The 20,088-nt window shown below is 44.1% G+C and overlaps 1 protein-coding gene across 1 annotated transcript in view; it reads right to left on the bottom strand.

The window, feature by feature from the left end:
• Nucleotides 1-399: 399 nt before the first annotated feature.
• Nucleotides 400-20,088, bottom strand: part of stpg4 (sperm-tail PG-rich repeat containing 4) — an 82,495-nt gene continuing 62,806 nt past the window's right edge. The window contains exons 6-7 of the mRNA XM_085980378.1: nucleotides 4,227-4,334; nucleotides 400-2,529 (exon numbers count right to left, since the gene is read on the bottom strand). Coding sequence (XP_085836504.1) covers nucleotides 2,446-2,529; nucleotides 4,227-4,334 — 192 coding nt within the window. The 3' untranslated portion in view covers nucleotides 400-2,445. The remainder of the gene's footprint in view (nucleotides 2,530-4,226; nucleotides 4,335-20,088) is intronic.

Genomic DNA, 20,088 nt, shown 5'->3' with positions numbered 1-20,088 from the left:
AAGAATGGTCACTTAGGTGACCAACCAAAAGTTATACTCCAATAAAAATCAGCACTTTCAGGAGAGAAGGGAAGAAAATGAACAATAAAAAATGGCCAATTAGGCGAGGTACCAGAGAGGCCTACTAGTGTCTGTGGAACTATAACCAAGTATGAGGCAATGCAGTCAGAAGAGGTGGGCAGAAAAATAAGAAAAAAAAGTGACAAACGAATTGAACAATGTGACTGCTAGAATTCTAGCTTCCTGACTAAAGCTGCCATTTGTGCACCATTTCCAAACATTTTGTCACCCAGCTTCAGGCTTCCAGCTTCACCCCAACCTGTGCCACTCACCGAGACAGTGCAACACTAACAGCAATGGAGACACAGCTTTTAAAGATTGTTCTATTTATCGGAAAAAACTGTACACTTTCGATGGGGAATTCTTATTTATAATTTAATGGAATTTGCACACGTCAGGTTGGTGATTTGCGATGCAATTGCGAGGGCAGCCCGTCAAGCATATTACAATGAGGCCCAGGAGTTAAACTTGCCCAAGTCTCAATCCAATCATGTCATGGGGTCTGCTGCACACCACCCCCACCTCAATACACACACTGAGTTAAAATTTGGGCTTGAGATAGCACTAGATATGCAATTGTGTTCCAGAAAAAATAAAGCACCTTCCTAATGACAATACCCCATTCGCCCTTAAAGAGCTGGTGCAGACATCAGAAAAATAATAAATGCTGTACTCCATTGTGACAGCAGATAAGAATGATCTCCTCACCCGCATTCACTCCAGCACAAACCCTGCATTCCAAATAGGGCTTTTGATTGATAGCTGGTTACCATGCAGAAGGAAGAGAGTATGCAGACCTTAAACCAAGAGCTGTCTTTGACAATTATTTTTTCTGTGATAATTCAATTCAGCAGAACACATGAATAAACACTGAAACAGTGGAACATACCTATTAACATCCCTATTTTACTTCTGGAGTTAATTCATTAGTATTGGCATAGTTTTTACAAAAAAATAGGCACATAACCTTATTTGTATAGTGGTTACATGCACTGATATTTCAGGGACAGATTTGCATATTCCCACCATCTTTCATTCATTTATAATCTCAGTGGAAACTCATGGAATCATAGAATCTTACAGCACAGAAGGAGGCCATTTGGCCCGTCATGCCTATATCGGCTCATTGAAAGAGCTATCCGATTAATCCCACTTCTCTGCCTTCCCCATAGTCCTGCAATTTTTTTCCTCTTTAAGTATATATTCAATTCCCTTTTAAAATGTGCCACCGAATCTGCCTCCACCACCCTTTCAGGCAGTGCATTCCAGATCATAACAACTCGCTGGGTAAAAAAAATTCTCCTCATCTCCCACCGGTTCTTTTACCAGTTACCTTAAATCTGTGTCGCCTGGTTATCGGCCCTCCTGCCAGTGGAAACAGTTTCTCCTTATTTACTCTATCAAAATCCCTCATAATTTTGAACACCTCTATTAAATCGCCCCTTAACCTTCTTTGCTCTAAGGAGAACAATCCAGCTTCTCTAGTCTCGCCACATAACTGAAATCCCTCGTCCCTGGTATAATTCTGATGAATCTCCTCTGCACCTTCTCCAAAGGCTTTACATCTTTCCTATAATGTGGTGCCCAGAATTGGACACAACACTGGTTAGCTGAGGCCTTAACAAATAATTTACAAAGAAAAAGAAAGACTTTCATTTATATAGTGCCTTTCACAAACTCAGGACATCACAAAGCGCTTTACAGCCAATTAAGTACTTTTGAAGTGTAGTCACCGTTGTAATGTAGGAAATGCAGCAGCCAAATTGTGCAGAGCAAGGTCCCACAAACAGCATGACCAGATAATCTGTTGTAGCAATGATGGTTGTGGGATAAATATTGGCCAGGACACCAAGGAGAACACCCCGGTCCTTCTTTGAAATAGTGCCATGAGATATTTTACATCTACCCGAGAGGACAAATGAGGGCTCGGTTTAACGCCTCATCTAGAACACGGCACCTCTGACATTGCAGCACTCCCTCAGCACTGCACTGGTGTGTCAGCCTAGATTTTGTGCTCAAGTCTCTGGAGTGGGACTTGAACCCACAACCTTCTGACTCAGAGGCAACAGTGTTACCACTGAGCCACAACTGACACCTTTATTTAAAGATTTAGCATAAGTTCCTTGCTTTTGTACTCTAATTTTTTTCTGTAATCTCCATTGTGGTACTTTAGGTAAATGTGCAAAGGAGTTTGATACAGCCACCATTTTGTTCATCCTGGCGTCCATTATGTTCACCAGGTTTTCTTAGTTGAGCGTGCAGCCTTACCTCTGAGTTAGGGACACATTTAGGAAACTATGCAACAAAAATTACATTGTACTGAAAAGTTGTGAAGTTGAGCAAAATCTGAAGGGAGTTGAGACATTACGCAGTTTACATGTTTAATTAATAATTTAACAGACTGGAAGCAGTTCTGGTCCAGCTTGGTAGCCGTCCGATAGGCTCATACGTTCCTGGTCCTGGTGTTTTCTGTTAATGTATAAAGAATAGATTACCCACAGATAGATGAAAGAACAATCTTTTCGATGCCACCATTTCACAGCTTATTTGAAAAATGAGAAAAATCCTTTTAATATAACAAATTCTAGAATTTTGTTCCTCAAATTTTCACCCCCTCCTCTCCTGAAGGTTGTGGTATGATATTATGGGCACCAAAAGTCCTCTGGTACTATCTGCAAGTAAGTGTTGGGCAGCTATTCGCTCATGAAAATATCACAGCCGAGCCTCATCCTTTTCCCATTTAATCTCCCCTCATGCACTTTCCATCAGACATCAGTGGATAGTGATCAAGAAATCTTAGATGATATTCCTCTCCCTATCATAGGGGCACTGAGGCCACCGAGGGGTCAAACCTAGGACCTTCTGGTCTATATGGCTCAACAGCACAGCCGAGGGTCCTATATTGGACCAATTGCATTCTGTTCAGTTTTCCAACATAGTAGGCATAAATCATGTAACATTGCAAAGCAATAATTCATAAAAGAAGCTAATAGTTCTGTGTGGTGGACATACTGTCCGATTACAATAAGCAGGTAAATCGCTACTTTACAGCAGTTTAAGTCAGATCAGATAAACTTACGGCACCAAGGAGTCAGCAGGTCGTGGGTTCGAACCTCACTCCAGAGATTCGTGCACATGATCTAGGCTCACACTTTTTTCTGCCGTTCCGTGATCTAGACGAAAGCAGCTGCCTAGTTCCCAAGCTTTGTGTGTCTAATCTTCAGCGCGCCTTTAGAAGGTGAAAAAGACTGGGTGGTTCAATAGGCCAGAGCACGGACCTGGGACCTTGGACTGGTAGAATGAAAGTCTTCTCTTTCTGTTGGCTGAAAGAGTCCTACATGAGATGTGGCTGAGCACCTGAATTCAGTTCCCAGGGGTGGGGAGATGGGCCACCAGCAGATATGTTGTTGGCCCAGTGTATTGGGAGCATTACTCGGCATTTGACCCATGCTACACCCAGTCTGGGAGTGGCTAATGCTGATATTGGGTGCCTGAAATGAGAAAGTGTTCCATTTCCTAGCAATAACAACCTTCACCTCAAAGAGCCCAAAATCCACTGAAGGAGTAAGGGAATATTATGAGTTGACTCATTTCTGCACGGAGCCTTGCTCAGATGCCTGATTGAGATTGGATCTGTTTACATACACTTTTTTAAAAGGTCAGTCTTCAGATAAAACACCTCTAATTATGAAACTCTGTTTTAGAGCTCTAAAAAAAATGATCATTTAGGACTATATATTAGGACTCTTGTTCCTAGCAACCCTTTAAAAGCTGCTAACATGTAATTTCCCAACCTTTGGCAGGCACCCAGCTCACCTGAATACTTAACTAGGGCTGACCATGGAAAATCCTTTCAGATCAGTTCAGTTCAAGTTTGGCAAATAGTAGTCTCGTTACTCTATTACAACCCTACATTTTTCCCCTCATATTGGAAAATATGCCAAGAGTGTTCATAGTTTGTGAATGGCATTAATACTTCTGGGAATACGCACTGAAAAATGACGAACCCTATATAGCCTCTAGCCAACCAGCTACATGCTCCAGGAATTAGATTACAACTACTTTTGAAGTTGTGCTGCTGCATTTTGTGCTCATCTTTCCAGATATCTACAAAGAGCAATGTTTTATTTATAAAAGCCTAGAGTCTTATATCTCTTCATACTTACACTGGGACTGGGCAAGAACCGAGGCACTTTTGACTGAAAGGAGGAAGTCATGATCTGAGACAGAGTTTGATGCTTCACGTCATATTGGCCTGGCGCTGGTCCTTCTTTCTGCAGGAGGGAAGAAAAACAATCAGCATATACGCCAGCCAAATACTGACAAAGGGACAAAGGAACAATTTTCTCTTCTTCTCTCATGCAGGTGCTAACCCCTGCTGGGGTACAGTTCCACAGTTGTTAACAGCCCCATATTGTCACACTCAAGTGACCATTCTTCATGTGTAAGCCTGAGCCCAATGCTGTGTTAACCAGGTGTCCAGGCAAGCACATTACCAGCAGGACTCAGCTCAGGAATGAGTACACGCTTAGTCATTTGTGCTTTAACAAATCCATAAGTGGGATTGAAGATAACACATTTACAGATTCATTAAAACTATGGGATAGAGGAAATAGGTCATACATTGTTAGTTATTCTGTTTTGTTCGTAGAAGCCTTCCTTTTTAATCTTGGGACTGTGCATCTAAAAGAGTGAGGCGAGGAAACATGAAACAGACCAAAGTAAAAACAAGAAAATAGAAACTCAGACTGATCAAGATATTGAAAGAAGAAGCCATGCAGTCTCAATATTTAGTCAACATACTTGCAGATCTCCAGATTCCTGCCCTCGATAAATAACCATTATAGTTATAAAAATATAGCAAAACAGTTTTCAACATTTTTTAAATTTCAAAATGGAATTTTTGGCAGATCTACACGTGTGCATGGTGACAGATGAAGTCACTCGTGAAAACAGTATAACACAGTATGTGTGTTCAATATGTCACTTTAATTTTGTATTACCAAGTGGAACTAACAGAGCAAAGTAAATGGAGCCATTTAAGGGATGTGCAGCCTTGTTTTTTTCTGTAGATATTTAATCTAATACTGAGTAGAACTAGGACAGGCTCAGTGTGTGGTAGGAACGGAGAGTTAATATGGAGATATCTTGTACAATTAATTTGGTGATCGATTATTTGAAACATGTAATAAAATTTACTCTTCAAAAAAAATGTTTGTGTTTTATTTGTCTTAAAGGTATGCCCCAGTATATCATTTAGGCAAAACTGAGCACAAAAATATAATGCAAGGTTTGAATAAAAATAAATTTAGTCTAGATGCATGAGTACACATATTTTTGTCTTTTTTGTGCAATTTTTCAGGTACTTTCTTCCATTCCATTTCCTTGTTAAGTGCCATCATTTGTTAAGAGGATGGTGAGGTAAGGAGGTTGTTGGAGAGGCTGCTCTTATCCCCTGCCAGTGCTACTCTACAGATGGGATATCAGTAGGTGGAGGGCTGTGGCACAAATGTGTGCCCTGCCATTTTGTGCAGTAATGGAAGGGCTCCAATACACTGTGCCCTTGTGCCTATGCTACTGTGCCAACCAATTTTTTCAATGGTTTTTACCTTGTCCCAGCCTGGTACCCTGAGTGCTCAACCCACTGGGCAATAATGGTTCAATACTCATGTGGGCACAGTATACTAACTGGAGTCTGGGTGCTGGAGTTGCTGTTTAAAAACTGAAGCTGTGATGAGGGACAAAAATTAAACAATTGCCGTGGTCATGACACCACCCCAGTAAAATATAAATTTAAAACCCTCGTCAAATGGCTAGAGGAAGAACAGTAAAAAAAAAATGGAGAAATGGCTTGTTAACCTGTGTATTCTCCTAAATCTTGCATTTTAAAAAAATTTGTGCAAGATTTAGTTCCATGCCGCTCTCTCAGCTGCACATGAACACGCACCTGCTGATGTCTGTCACAGATATGCTCTTCTCTCCAGTACACTATTGAAAAAATCATTACTAATTGTTATGTCTCTTAGTCAGAAGGTTGTGGGTTCAAGTCCAACTTCAAAGATTTGAGCACATAACCTAGGCTGACACTCCAGTGCAGTACTGAGGGAGTGCTGCACTGTCGGAGGTGCCATCTTTTTCGGATGGGAAATTAAATCAAGGCCTCGTTTACTTTCTCAGATGAATGTAAAAGATCCCATGGCATTATTTCAAAGAGCAGGGGAGTTCTCCCCGGTGTCCTGGCCAATATGTACACCTTAACCAACATCACTAAAACAGAGGGGGGAATGTTGCCAGCTCTGGGGAGGCGAGTATGGAGGTGGGACTGCCGGGAAAATGGCAGAAACTGGGAGCAGGTACCGAACCCGACTCGCACAGGGACCCGTCTCGAGGCGAGAAGAGGATTACAGCCACTTAACTGCCTGTTAACAAGTAGTTAACAGGCAGTTAAGAGGCTTATCCCCATTTTACCCACACAAGTGCGGGCTTCCTGACAGCTGCGAACCTCGCCAGGGTCAGCGAGGCGAGCAGTGGATCTGTGGGGGTGAGAGGGGTCGAAAAGTGCACTGTGGAGGTGAGTGATGGGTGCAAGTGTGGAGAGGTAAGTATGAGAGATGAGTGCAAAGTGTTAGAAAAAGTTTACTTACCTTTGCTTCTTTCTGCAGGCTTCAATCCTTGGGGGTTCAGAGGCTCCTCATCTCAATGGCAGAGATGACAGAATGGTTGCTGCATTCTCTGATGCAGCAGCCATCTGATTTCTGTGGCGGAAATAGGTTTTGGTGAGGCTTCAGTAAGGGATCACCATAAAACAGAGATTGTCAGTGTTTGACAGCTTCTCTAGCTTCTCTAAGCTGTTAAACGCTGATAATTCATCTGTCAAAAATTTTTGACAGATGAAACGTCATACGCTGACGTCCTCTGTCACTGGCTTTCCCTTAATTGTCCGGCTAAGCCCGCAGGGCGGGCTTAACAAGGTCAATCAAGGGAAAATAGCGTGGGTTGGCTGGACGTCGTTGGGGCCGGGACTAAAACCCGAAAACCAGCAGTCCCGCCCCTAACGTGCTCCCATTGATAAAATCCAGCCCAGATTATCTGGTCATTATCATATTGCTGTTTGTGGGAGCTTGCAAATTGGCTGCCGCGTTTCCTACGTAACAGTGACTACACTTCAAAAAGTACTAAATTGGCTGTAAAGTGCTTTGTGATGCCCTGAGGTGCACTATAAATGCAAGTTCTTTCTTTTACCTGAGCAAAATAAACAAATAGACCTGAAGAAAGTAGTTAAAATGGTGCATAAAGAGAAGAAACAAGTGAATAATTGTGTTAAGAATTTTACTGAGTTCATTGCAACCCATATATTTTCTTCCTGATTTTCATCCAGTAGTAACATTTATATCCCCCCTCTTATCTCCATTGACTTTCACCTGGATTTAAAGACTGAAAAATTACTAGAATTTTAAAAAAAATAAAAGTTTAAAATGAAGAACTCTAATCATGGGAAGCGACTCTGGGAGCAGTCACCTTTTGGTGACTGAATACATGCCTGAGGGCTTTTAGATCTTATCTAGCTACACTGGTACAATGCAAGTCGATGTCATCTGGGTAATGAATCTTCTGAGCTCTCACATGACAGGAGACTTACATATTACATTAATAAATCTACTCAAATGTCAGGAGTAACTTTCCTTGAAGTAACATTGCTGCAAAATTAACCCTAAACTACAACATGAACAGTTCAAACACGGTGGCATAGTGGTTAGCATTGTTGCCTCACAGCGCCAGTGACCCGGGTTCGAATCCAGCCTCGGGCGACTGTCTGTGTGGAGTTTGCACATTCTCCCCGTGTTTGCGTGGGTTTCCTCCGGGTGCTCCGGTTTCCTCCCACAGTCCAAAGATGTGCGGGTTAGGTTGATTGGCTATGATAAATTGACCCTTAGTGTTAGGGGGATTAAATACGTGGGGTTACGGGGATAGGGTGGGATATGTGTTGGTGTAGGGGTTACGGGGATCGGGTGGGATATGTGTCGGTGCAGGCTCGATGGGCCGAAATGGCCTCTATCTGCACTGTGAGGTTTCTGTGATTCTGTGATTCTGTGAAATTCAAATAATAAAGTTAAAGATTACAGGCCCCGATTTTCCACTGTGCCTGGGGGGGGGGGCGCAGACTGCTGGCGAGGACAGGCGATGAATGCTGGGAATTTCCTAATTAAAGTTCATCCATAGCTTCGCCGGAAGACCGGCGGGATCTCCAGATAAACCGCACAAAGGAGGTTTCTGCTGATCTTCCGCTGAAGTTACGGCGACCAATAGGGAGAACCCACGAGGAAATTTCCAGTAGTGTATTTTTAAATTTGTTCTTGGGATGTAAGCGACACTGGAAAGGCAGTATTTATTGCACAACAGTCCAGTCCAGTAATATCGGGAACGGGAGCATAGTGGTTATGTTACTGGACTAGTAATCCAGCAGGCCTGAACTAATGACCTGGAAATGTGAGTTCAAATCCCACCATGGCAGCTGGGGAATTTAAATTCAGTTAATTAAATAAAATCTGGAATAAAAAGCTATTATCAGTAATGGTGACCATGGCCGAAATTTTCCGTGAGGTCGGGCGGGAAATTTGATTTTTTTGACAGCGGGTCAACCTGCCGCAACGCGCCTTTCCCAATGTCGGGTCTGTCAGCGCTGAGCAGACCCGACAGGCAGCAGCGGGCGACCCAATTAAACTCATTATCATCTAGTTGACAGATCATTAACAGGCTTTTTTTAACTTACATTTGCACTTTAACTTCATGGCCATGGGAACCACGCTGTTCAGGGACCACGGCTGTCAACCTGAGGCAGGAGTTCAGTGGCCATTGCTCCAGCTGATTACTTGACAGCTTCAAATGTACAGTAAAAGCTCCCACCTGACAGATCATCACTTTCCTCAGCCACAAGCTGTTTCTCAGTCCGTTTCCAGCACAGATGCTGCAGGCTTTCCACTTACTCTTACCTCATTGGAAGAACTCTCTCACCATTGACAGAATCTCTACTTCACCTGCCATCTATTCCCGGTTAGACCACACTTGGAGAACTGTGTGCAATTCTGGTTGCCATATTATAAAAAGGATGCGGAGGCACTGGAGAGGGTGCAGAGAAGATTTACAAGGATGATACCAGAAATGCAAGGGTACACCTATCAGGAAAGGATGAACAGGCTGGGTCTCTTTTCTCTTGAAAAGAGAAGGCTGAGACGTGACCTAATAGAGGTCTTTAAAATCATGAAAGATTTTGATAGAGTAGCTACAGAGAGAATGTTTCCACTTGTGGGGAAGGGCAAAGCTAGCGGCCATCAATATAAGATAGTCACCAAGAAATCAAATAGGGAATTCAGAAGAAACTTCTTTACCCAGAGAGTGGTAAGAATGTGGAACGCGCTATCACAGGGAGTGGTTGAAGCAAATAGTATAGATGCAATTAAGGGGCGGTTAGATAAGTGTAATACCCACTGGAAATGTTATGTATGCTAAGTATGGTTATCAATCTTTAACTTAGACACTGTATTATCATTGTTATAAATCCCTGGGTTAAAGTTGCCCATGTGAAGGTACGGCAAGAACTTTTAAGGACACAATGTGACTAAGAGCAGACTTTCCATAATTCTGCACCAGTATCAACTGCTGCAGACAGTGAGGCTGCGCAGTCTCCAGGCAGAAACCCCAGGAGGAAGGGGTGGAGTCGGGTTTTTCGAGCGGGAAAACAGGAGCGACTGGAAGAGAAGAGGGCAGGAGCTCTAAAAAGAGGGCTCAGGAGGCAAATGGCTGCCGCATCCCGTCCCGGGCTTCCAAACTCGGCCGCCACCCTTCGTATTAGTAGCTCTGCATCCAGAACTCAAAGTGGGATTCAGTGATCGTGAAGAGAATTCAACGAAGGGGTTCGGAGTCGTAAGTCTTGCAGACATTATACATACCATGAGCTCCAACTTAAGCGCGCCAACGAAAGAGTGCACTCAAATTTGGACACAGGGACAGATTCTCCTTTGAATCCATATAAATGGAGAATGTATGTTTATTATGCCTAGATTCATTCTAATGTATGCAAATGTCTAATTTAGGTCATTGACCCATAATCTTCTTATACTGTCTGACGTTAAAACTATAAAGTAAGATAATTAGAATTAAGCCATTGTAGTAGTGATCTCCTTACTGGACTATAGAATATTGTCTACAACAGAGACCACATCTCACATATATCTAGAGAACCGTGAAGGGGTTACATAAGCATATGAGGGAGAAGGGAATAGAGGGTTATGCTGGTAGATTTAGATGAGGAAAGACGGGAGGAGGCTCAAGTGGAGCATAAACACCGGCATGGACTGGTTGGGCCGAATGGCCTGTTTCTGTGCCGTATATCCTATGTAATATGTAATCCATCAACATGGATGTCCTTTATACTGTCTCACCTTGGTCCTCAAAGTCCGACCACGATCAGCCCCAACACCAGCAGCACCAACAACACCAACCTTCTCCGCAATCACCTGATGCTGCATAGAACAGAGGGCATCAGCACCCAAGCACATTGCTGCCCGGGACGCCAGGGATGGCCTCACCATGGCCAGATTTACTTCACTTGATGCTGTACACCCTGGCTGCCACATGATGCGCCAGGCTGGCACCACCCCACACCAACACCATAAAGCATCCCTACAATGTCCAAGTAATTCCTTTCACACTCACCACTATTGCGGGGGCTACAGTTATGTCTCATCATTCACTGCAACTCACTAAGCCTCTTCCAAAGGTGCATATAAATATGTCCAAGAATGCAGTGTTGAAAATAGAGTTTTCAATGTTTGACAGCACATTAACAGAAACTTTACATGAACATTGGTTAAAACACCCAAGTGGCTACCCTTGTGTGTTGTTAGTTGGTATGATTGCACTAGGATGAGGGTGAGTGTGAGGGGTGGCTAGTGAGATGTGATAATGTAGATAGAGAGAGATGGGTGGTGGTGCAAGATAAGTTTGTGTAAGGATGTGCAGGAGTAGGGTAGGGAAGGCAAAGTGATGGGGATGTGATGAGGCACAGCAGGATGAAGGTGAGTGTGGCTTTGTACTAACGTTTCGTGATCTAATGAGATCATTAAAAGGTTTGCGCCACTGCACCCAGGTCCTCCTGACGACATTCCTGCTTGTGCCCTCCTGTGCAATGTGCAGTCAGGCTGTGTTGGTCTCCTGGGGAGGTCTCTAACGCCCATCAGAAGGAAAGAGGACCTCACTGCGTGCTGTGACTCCTTCCATAAGCATATGGAGGGAGTCATGGGAGAACCTGGGTGCAGCCCTGCACCTCTGTGCAGTGATTGTCAGTGTTTGCAGCACTTCAATGCTGTAGAACACTGACAGCACAAATGTCAGGAGAAAATTGGTCATGGTCCCTTTAAGGAAACCGGCTGATGATGCATCATCAAATGATGTCACCAGACCCGCTTCCTCTAATTGGCCAGCAAACACGCCGGGCGGGCTTAACAAGCCCCATCAACGTAAATTCATTTTCCAGAGCAGGATGTAGCCAGCAGTGGGGTTGGGACTCGGCACCGATGCTGCCCGTCCCGGACCCACCGAGGTAAGGAAAATCCAGCCCCATGTAATGACTGGATTGTTGTAAAAACCCATCTGGATCACTAATGTCCTTTAGGGAAGAAAACCTGCCGTCCTTACCCAGTCTGGCCTATATGTGACTCCAGAGCCACAGCAATGTGGTTGACTCTTATTTGCCCTCTGAAATGGCCTAGCAAGCCACTCAGTTAAGGGTAATTAGGGATGGGCAATAAATGCTGGTCTTGCCAGTGATGCCCACATCCTGTGAATGAATTTTTAAAAATTGCAGTCGCATTGAACGCATTAAGAGTGTGGAACTGGAATCGCCATAAAAACCCAACTATAAAAACCAGTTGGGTTTTTATGATAATCTGTCAGTTATCGTGGCTATGTTTTTTTTCATTAAAAAGCTATTTCAAAACTTGCCATGGTGGGATTTGAACTCGCAGACCTAGAAATACAGGTGCAACCAATTTTAGGCATGTGGGGGGCGCAGTGTACAATCCCTGCGCCTGAATGGTGAGGCCCGAGGCGCCTGTGCTATTCGGTCTTGGGCCTCATTTCAGTGGAGATGGCGAGCTGAGCAGAGCTACTGGCAAACCGTGACTGATGACCGGGACGCCGCTGGCAAGTAAGTGAGAAAGGATATGGGCAATCGGAACACGGGCCGGAGGGCAATGAGTGGCTGGGGGAAGGCGCAGAACCCTAATTTGAATAAATCATTCTGCACTTAAAATGTTCCCGATGTTGCTGCTGCCAGTGCACCTACCTTATCAAATATGGCCGTTCATCCGGCAAGAAATGGTGCGCAAATCCTACCCGCCATATTGGGTGCCTAGTAGGTGGTTTAGTGCCAGCTGTGCCGCTGAATTTATAGGCCACAATCGCTGGTTGCCAGTCCAGTATCATAACAATTAGGCGACCATTTGCAAGTCTTCACCCTGAAGATAAGGCTGTGGAATTTCCTCTGGGGCTGGATGGTAATCGTGTCCACCTCCTAGCCGCCTGACCTATTAAAAAGAGGTGAGACCGTCAGGATGGAGTCGTCCGCTGACATTCCCGCTTGTCTCGCCACCTGAGCACCCAACGTACTGTACGCTGGCAAGATGCAGTTATGAGTATAATTGTACGGCTAAAGTGAGGCCCATTAGAGTGTTCTAAGCTAGGTTCGTGGTGTGGAACACTCCAAGAAAGACGTTTTGGCTCCTGTGAAGTCGTCCCTCTTGTAAAGGGGGCACCTTTCATCTCAGTGCAGCTGTTTATAGTGGGACCTACGGGATGCACAAACAGCCAGCAAGCACTGCATTTGCTGCCCCCTCCCCCAAATATGTCAATATTAGTGTGGCTAAGCGGGAAATCTGTTGGGGGTCAGACATTTGGGACACCAGGGGTTGTAACTCCCACTCTGCCATAGTTACAGTGGCACAGCGGGATTGTGGATCTTCAAGTCCATTGCCATTTAAATTCTCTCTGCCCTGTCATTCCATTTCCTCTAATCTCTCTTCTCCATTTTCTCTCTGACCTTTTTTAACTTTAATACTGCTTATTACTGAGCCTAATTAATCTACTCTACCACTTCTGTAACTTTGGAAGTAACTTCAAAAACTTTGATTTATTCTCTTTACTTTTACATCCTGGCTCAAGCCAACCATTTTGGTGGTGGGAGCAGCTTCCAACAACTGGATTTTCACTGGTGAAGAGTTTCTTGTTTAAGCCAATTGACAACCTTAGATCTTGGGATTGACGTGTTCACATCATAGACACATTGACCGTGAAAATCTACAGTGTTTCCGGTGGACTCCCACTGTAATCTTGACAGGAGTCTGCTGTAACGACTAGAAAATAGACTAGGACACACTTAGACAGGGTGCTGGCCTAGTGCCAAAGTGCACAGGATGGCCTTGTGGGGGTGGAGCCTCCAGCCACCAGTTACAAGGTGATTGAATTAAGGACGGGACCAAATATTAGAGTTCCTGTGCCCCAAGCCTTCTTTGGGACAAAAGAAGTAAGACTAGATGCATTGGCCAACTCACTGACAGATGTTGGGCCACTTGGGAGTCCAGGCCAGGATCCAGAACTAAAATTTACATTTTTTTAAAAAACATTTTTAAAGTGATCCCCTTTTATAAAAAGGCTGCAAGGGCACCTAAAGGGAGCCAGCACCCTCAGGCTCAACACTCTTCAGGCAGACTTTCTAATCTCTGTGGCGTGTTGCAGGCACCCGGGCTGTGCCCCTATCCTGTCAAAGGTATGCAGGTGACTCAAAAGACTTGGCAGGGTCAGTGGCAGAGATCGTGGCGGATGTAAGATGCTAAGATGTGCTGCCCCCTATGAATATTTGGGGTTGACCAGTTTAATCTATGATCATTAAGAAATCAATCAAACAAGAAGTGGCTCTGCCATACAAGTAAACTGATCAGCAGTCCCTAAAGCCTATTCAAACTAAAGCTCCCTCTGCTCTACCATCAGCGACTGTTCATTCACCTACCTTAGTCTCGGTGTTTGGAAATCCCTCCCTCAGCATCTCTACCTTGATATGTCGTGCATTGCCTTCAAAAACCTCCTTAAAACTCTCCTCATCTGATGGATTTTTATACCCTCCTGGCCCTCTCTCTCTTTTCTCCTCCTTTTTGCTCGCTGTCCACTTGCTATACATTTTTGCAAATGAATGAATTAAATTTGAAAAGTTGTAGAGCTCTTCTTGGGGGCCTGCAGTGTCCAGTGCTGAAGAGGGGTACCCATGTCACCCCCACCCCATCCTCTCCCGCACATTTCAAGTAGGTGCTATTAAATCACAGGGCCGCTGTCATTCACTCCGATCCTTCCAAACATTGGGTGCGATTTTAACTGTCCGCAAGCCCGGGTTTTGCTGTACAGGTAGGATTAAAATTGCCCAAGTTACGTACCTGCCCTGGAGCCGCCGGGACCTGTCAGGTTCCGATTTTCACCTGCTCTCCTAAGCAAGGGGCAGGGACACCTGCCCAAAGCAGAGTGTCCTTTTTAACATATGTATGACATCATTGGGACCCGATTGCAATTTTTACTAGGCGGCCTGAGCGGGAAGTGGAAGTGAGTTTCCCGTTAGGTCAACCCAGCAAGGAAGTGGAGTGGGGCCAAAAAGAGGCCCCAAAAAAAGGCAGGAGTGCTGCTCCGGGCCCCACAAGGACATTGTAGGTCTCCATTGCCGTGAATTTCTCTCTCCCCACCCCCCCGATTACGGAACCCCAGCCGATACCGCCACTTACCCACTGTTGCCAAGCAGCCTCTGGGCTGCATCATTTTCCGACGTCCTATCTGGAATGGGTGGGAAGTCATTTGGCAGGATTTAAATGAGGCCCAGCCGTTAAAATCAGCCGGGTCTCATTCTGCCACGGGCGGCCAGGAAATTAACTTGCTGGCCCAGTTTCCTCCCGGAAACCCACCAGCAGTTAAAACCCGAGCCATTAGAAACTTCTGACATTCACATTTATGAAATCACAAAGCCCGTCTCCTAAGCTGCTGCAGATCTTTAAATTCTGTAGCAGTGTGAGATTTCCCACCCACTAGTGAGCAAGCTCCCAATTACAGGTGTTTCCTAGACCTGGAGCTAGCATTTAAAAATTTAAATCAAGTTGACCGTGAAGATTTATGTCAGGTTGGATGGCCGTGTTTCATGCATCACTCCACATCCAGTTGAGCTTATGCTCGATCGGGAAATCTACAATTTGAAATCACTAAATAAATACTGACATTATTTGCCTTTTTAAATTTTATTCCCCTGCTTTTACCAATCTCTGGATGACGGGGGAGGGAAGGGTAAAAGAGGAGAATGGGACCACTCTCCAATACCTGGGGCGATATCAGGACCTGTACTCTGCACTTTAACAATTCCCAGGTGATTCTGCAAAAGTACAAATGTTAATTGGCTTCTTATCACAATTTGCACTATTTTAGATTTACTTAGTAACAGAACTGTGCCCTTGAACTATTTGTTTCTATGAGCCAGAGGCCTGAACTGTGTGTGATCTTTTAATGATTGGTGGATATTTTTGGCTTCTACCAGTGGTGACATCACTGCCCTAATGTACATGGCTTCTAACAAACCATGTGCAGATGAGGTTGTGTTTGTGCTATCCCTGTCCTTTAATAAAGCAGCACTCTGTGTACAAAACAAATTAATTCCAAGAAGCTGCAGACACCGTGGACTCCTGGGCCCAGCTTCAGCAGAAGACACAATTAGCTTACCAGGTGATTACCTCACCTGTGTTTAGGGCAGTGGGTTATAGGATTCATCTGGAGTAGCTGTCGAGTTATTTTTACTTTAAACGATCCCTTCTGGGGCTCTCCCTCGGTGGCTCAGATGGTAAATACAATACCCAGGGTGGAACTGAGATTTAGACAAGAAGGTCCCAGATGCAACCTGCCTGAAAGGGTGCTGGAAGCAAATCGAATAGTAACTTTCAAAAGGGATTTGGATATATACTTGAAAAGGAAAAATCTGCAGGGCTATGGGGAAAGAGCAGGGGAGTGGGACTAAATGGATAGATCTTTCAAAGAGCTGGAACAGGCATGATGGGCCAAATGGCCTCCTTCTGTGCTGCAAAATTCTATGATAGTCTGTGGTGAGATAGTTAATTTGAACTGTGGCAGTAGTTGGGGTGCTACAATTGACTTCAGTGCATATGAGGTAGGGAGGGAGAAAACCAGTTCCTGCTCATTACCTAGTCACTCTTGCAAGAAAGGGCATGGGTGAGGGTCTCAGGTGAGGACTAGATCAGACTCAACTGTGATACCTCCAATGGTTGAATAAGCTGCCAACATTCACCACCTATGCTCAATCATGAAAAACAGCCACTTGGTTAAGATACTGCAAAGCTGTTGCCACCTGTGGAACTGTACCCCAGCAAGAGCAACTGTTCTCTGGAGAGAAAAGGCGAGGTAACTAGGGAAAACAATTTTTTTAATAGGCTGTACAGCTGCAGGTTGAAGATGTTTTGTGTAGTATGTGTGAATGAAGGCATTTTGGATGGTAGTGTTCATTTCCATGCCCTTCACATTACTTTTTCGGGCGATGTATAGAGAATGCATGATCAACAGCTAAATGATTCTTTGTGTGTGGCTAGACAGTGAGAGTCAGCAGGTTATTCAACCGTGATTCACAACTGAGCCTCATCTTCACTGCACATGACCCCACTTTTCAGCAGGGATCACTGGGTAGCGATCACGAGTGGGGAACCTAGCCCCAGGGCACTGAAGCCAATTACAGCACTTCAAATGCAGGCTTGGCTGAAAGCAGAAAACTCAGCACTTACAAGGAATTGAACCTGGGACCTTCTGATCTATAAGGTTAGTACTGCATTAGTGGGCCGTCGGGGAGGTTAAGGATTAAAATTACAAATATAGGCATGCACAATCTTTAAAATTGTGGAGTTTATCCCTGCAGACATCACTTTTGAAAAAAAATTTCTTACCATGTCATTTGTTCTCAGTGATGACATCATCTTCTTAAAAAAAAAGCTCATGGAGATGTCATCACATGTGTTATAAATGATAAAAACCTAAGAAAAGAAACATAGGAAGAGGAAAAAGGCATATGGCCATTCAAATGTGCCACCTTGCGCATATAGTGTACAACACACTCCAGTATGGATTATACCTCATCTATTTAAACAAATATCTTCCTTGGTCTCAAAAGTAAAAGACCAGACTATTTATCTACTTATCTTGTACATGCGTTTCCGTTCTGCAATCCTAGCCTCCTGCCTTCACAGCCAACAGTTTCCCTTTACCTCCCCCCGGCATTGCTTCAGTAACACGAGTATCGGACTGGATTTTCCTACTGTTGTGGTCTTGACCCAAAATTCAATTTTCCACCTCTCTCCCCAAAAGTCAATTTTCCACCTCTCTCCCCACCCAACCCCCACCAGGATGCCCGTTGCTAGCCCCTTCCCTGCCTGTCGCATGTAACTGCAGACAAGCAGGAAGAACCCGGTAAGCCACCAGGTTTTCCTTCTCATCATCGCTATGCCCACCAACCCCAGGGATCGGCAGAGGAAGGGTGGCAAGAATCCCTGAGTTAGCACCGCTAATTCACTGAATGGAAGGGAGAGCCCCTAGTAGTCTTCTCCTTCCATACAGATCTCAATCATTAACCCATTTCCTGGATGGCCCAACAAGGCCATTGATATAAGGGGGCTGGACTTAGCCTGGAGTTCCTGCTCCTAAGCTCCTAGTTGAGACCTGGCGTAGCATTGGTGCAGGCATACTTGGTCTCACCAGGCATACCTGGTTGATTGAGGAAGAAGTGTGACCCCTATGTTGAGATGAGGTAGGCTGTAAGTCTATCTAGGAAGGTAGAGAGTCTGGGATTCTAGAAGAAATTCAAGTCCTAATAATAATAAAACCATATACAAAAAGAGCAGCAACAACTTGCATTTATATAGCACTTACAAAAAGAAAATTTCCCGAAGTGCTTCACAGAAACGCAATCATAAAAAATTCGAAGCATAGCCAAAGAAGGATATTAGGAAGGGGTGCCTAAAAGCTTGGTCAAAGAGGTGGGTTTTGAGGAGGGTTTTAAAAGGAAAGATGGAGATGTAGAGGCAGAGGGGTTATGGGAAGGAATTCCAGAGTGAAGGGTCTAGATGGCTGAAGGTGTGCCTGCCAATGGTGGGACGAAGGGAGTGAGGGATAAACAAGAGGCCAGATCTAGAGGAGCTAATAGTTCTTGGAGGGTTGTAGGGCTGGAGGAGGCTACAGAGATGGGAACGAGTGAGGCCATGAAAGAAATTTAAATACGAGGATAAGAATTTTAAATTTGAGGTATTGAAGCCAATGTAGGTCAGTGAGCATGTGGGAGATGGGCAAGCAGGACTACAGAGGGGGAAAATTCAGTACCTTAGTGCCTCCCGTTAGCACCAGCAGATGGCGGTAACAGGGCGCTGATGCAGTAGCACCAGGGTGAGGCGAATCCAGCTACGCACGGCAAATCCGCCCTCCCCCCCAACTGTGGCAATGATGAGTTGCGATAAGACTACACCCGATATTGGTCCATCCTTTAAGTGTAACGCTAATGAGCTCGGCCTTTAAGATTTGAATTGGCGCTCCAATCATTTCTTTGAGCAGTGAGAATGAATTTTGCGTGCAGTCTAAAGCATTAGCGCCTGCCGCTAATTCTTACTTTTCTAATGATACCGCCCATTCCTGGGCTATAATGAATTTCCAGCCCAGAGTTTTTATATGTACTATAAAAAGATTGCTAGGGAGTGTCTTTGTTTGGTACATCTATTGTGTAAATGACTAGAGCTTCAATTACAACAACAACAACTTGTATTTATATAGCACCTTTAACGTAGTAAAACGTCCCAAGGCGCTGTACAGGAGTATTTTAAGCCAAACAATTTGACACCGATCCACACAAGGATAAATTAGGGCAGGTGACCAAAAGCTTGGTCAAAGAGGTAGGATTTAAGGAGCGTCTTAAAGGAGGAAAGAGAGGTAGCGAGGCGGACAGTTTTGGCAGGAAATTCCAGAGCTTAGGGCCTAGGCAACAGAAGGCACGGCCACCAAAGGTTACATGGTTTTATAACACTAAACCCCTCAAATGTGTCACACAAATAATTCAGACCCAGCCATTATTTCTTCTTCAGGTAATATATGGTTTATCATTCATGTCTGTCAATTTTAAAATACAGGCAAAAAAGATTCCTCAGTGTATCACTTTATTCCAATCACACCCTGCTTTCGGAATGATTATCAGAGATAATTTTATTCTAAGCATGGTACAAAGGACAGCATATTGTGCATGCTTATTACACTACGTCCTTGAAATAAAGACCATTAGCAGTCTTCAAAACTGATCCTATGACAGGTTTTCACTTTTCAAGAAAAGGCTGAATAAAAATTAAGTGGTCTAAAAAAGCACCAAGTCTCACACACTATGACTTATTCATTTTATTTTAATTCTAGTATTTTTCCTTGTACTTTTAGTTGAGGTATAAGAAAAAGCTTGTTTTCTGATAAGCAATCTTTCTCTCACTTCTGGACTCCAACCTCTCTCTATCACAACTTTTCTTATCTCTATTTTATATTATGGTCATGGCTGCTTTGAACTTTCCTCTCTTGCTCTTCCTAAGCTGCAAATATATCATTATCTGCACACTCTTCCTCCTTCCATCCTCAAGGTGAAATCAAAACTTACAATACTGTCTCCTCAACTAATTCATGCTGTCCTAGGATTTGAAAACTGTGGAATTCCTCATCTTCCTCAGTTTTCCTTCCTCTTACACAATGTACAGATATTTAAGATCAATGCTTTGCAATCCACGTCGCAGCTTCTTGATTTAGCTTGTGTCACAAACTCGAGGTAAATGTTAATTAAGAAAAGGACTTTGAAAAGGACTTGAACTGGGTTGCCATGTTCTATAGTTTAGAGCATGCCGTTGTACCATTGTTGACTGCCTTGAATCTAATTAA

The sequence above is a fragment of the Somniosus microcephalus genome, chromosome 3, assembly GCF_052327205.1.
Source record: "Somniosus microcephalus isolate GS21.2 chromosome 3, FLI_Smic_1.0, whole genome shotgun sequence".
NCBI lineage: Eukaryota > Metazoa > Chordata > Chondrichthyes > Squaliformes > Somniosidae > Somniosus > Somniosus microcephalus.
This window is presented reverse-complemented; position numbering and strand designations above follow the sequence as displayed.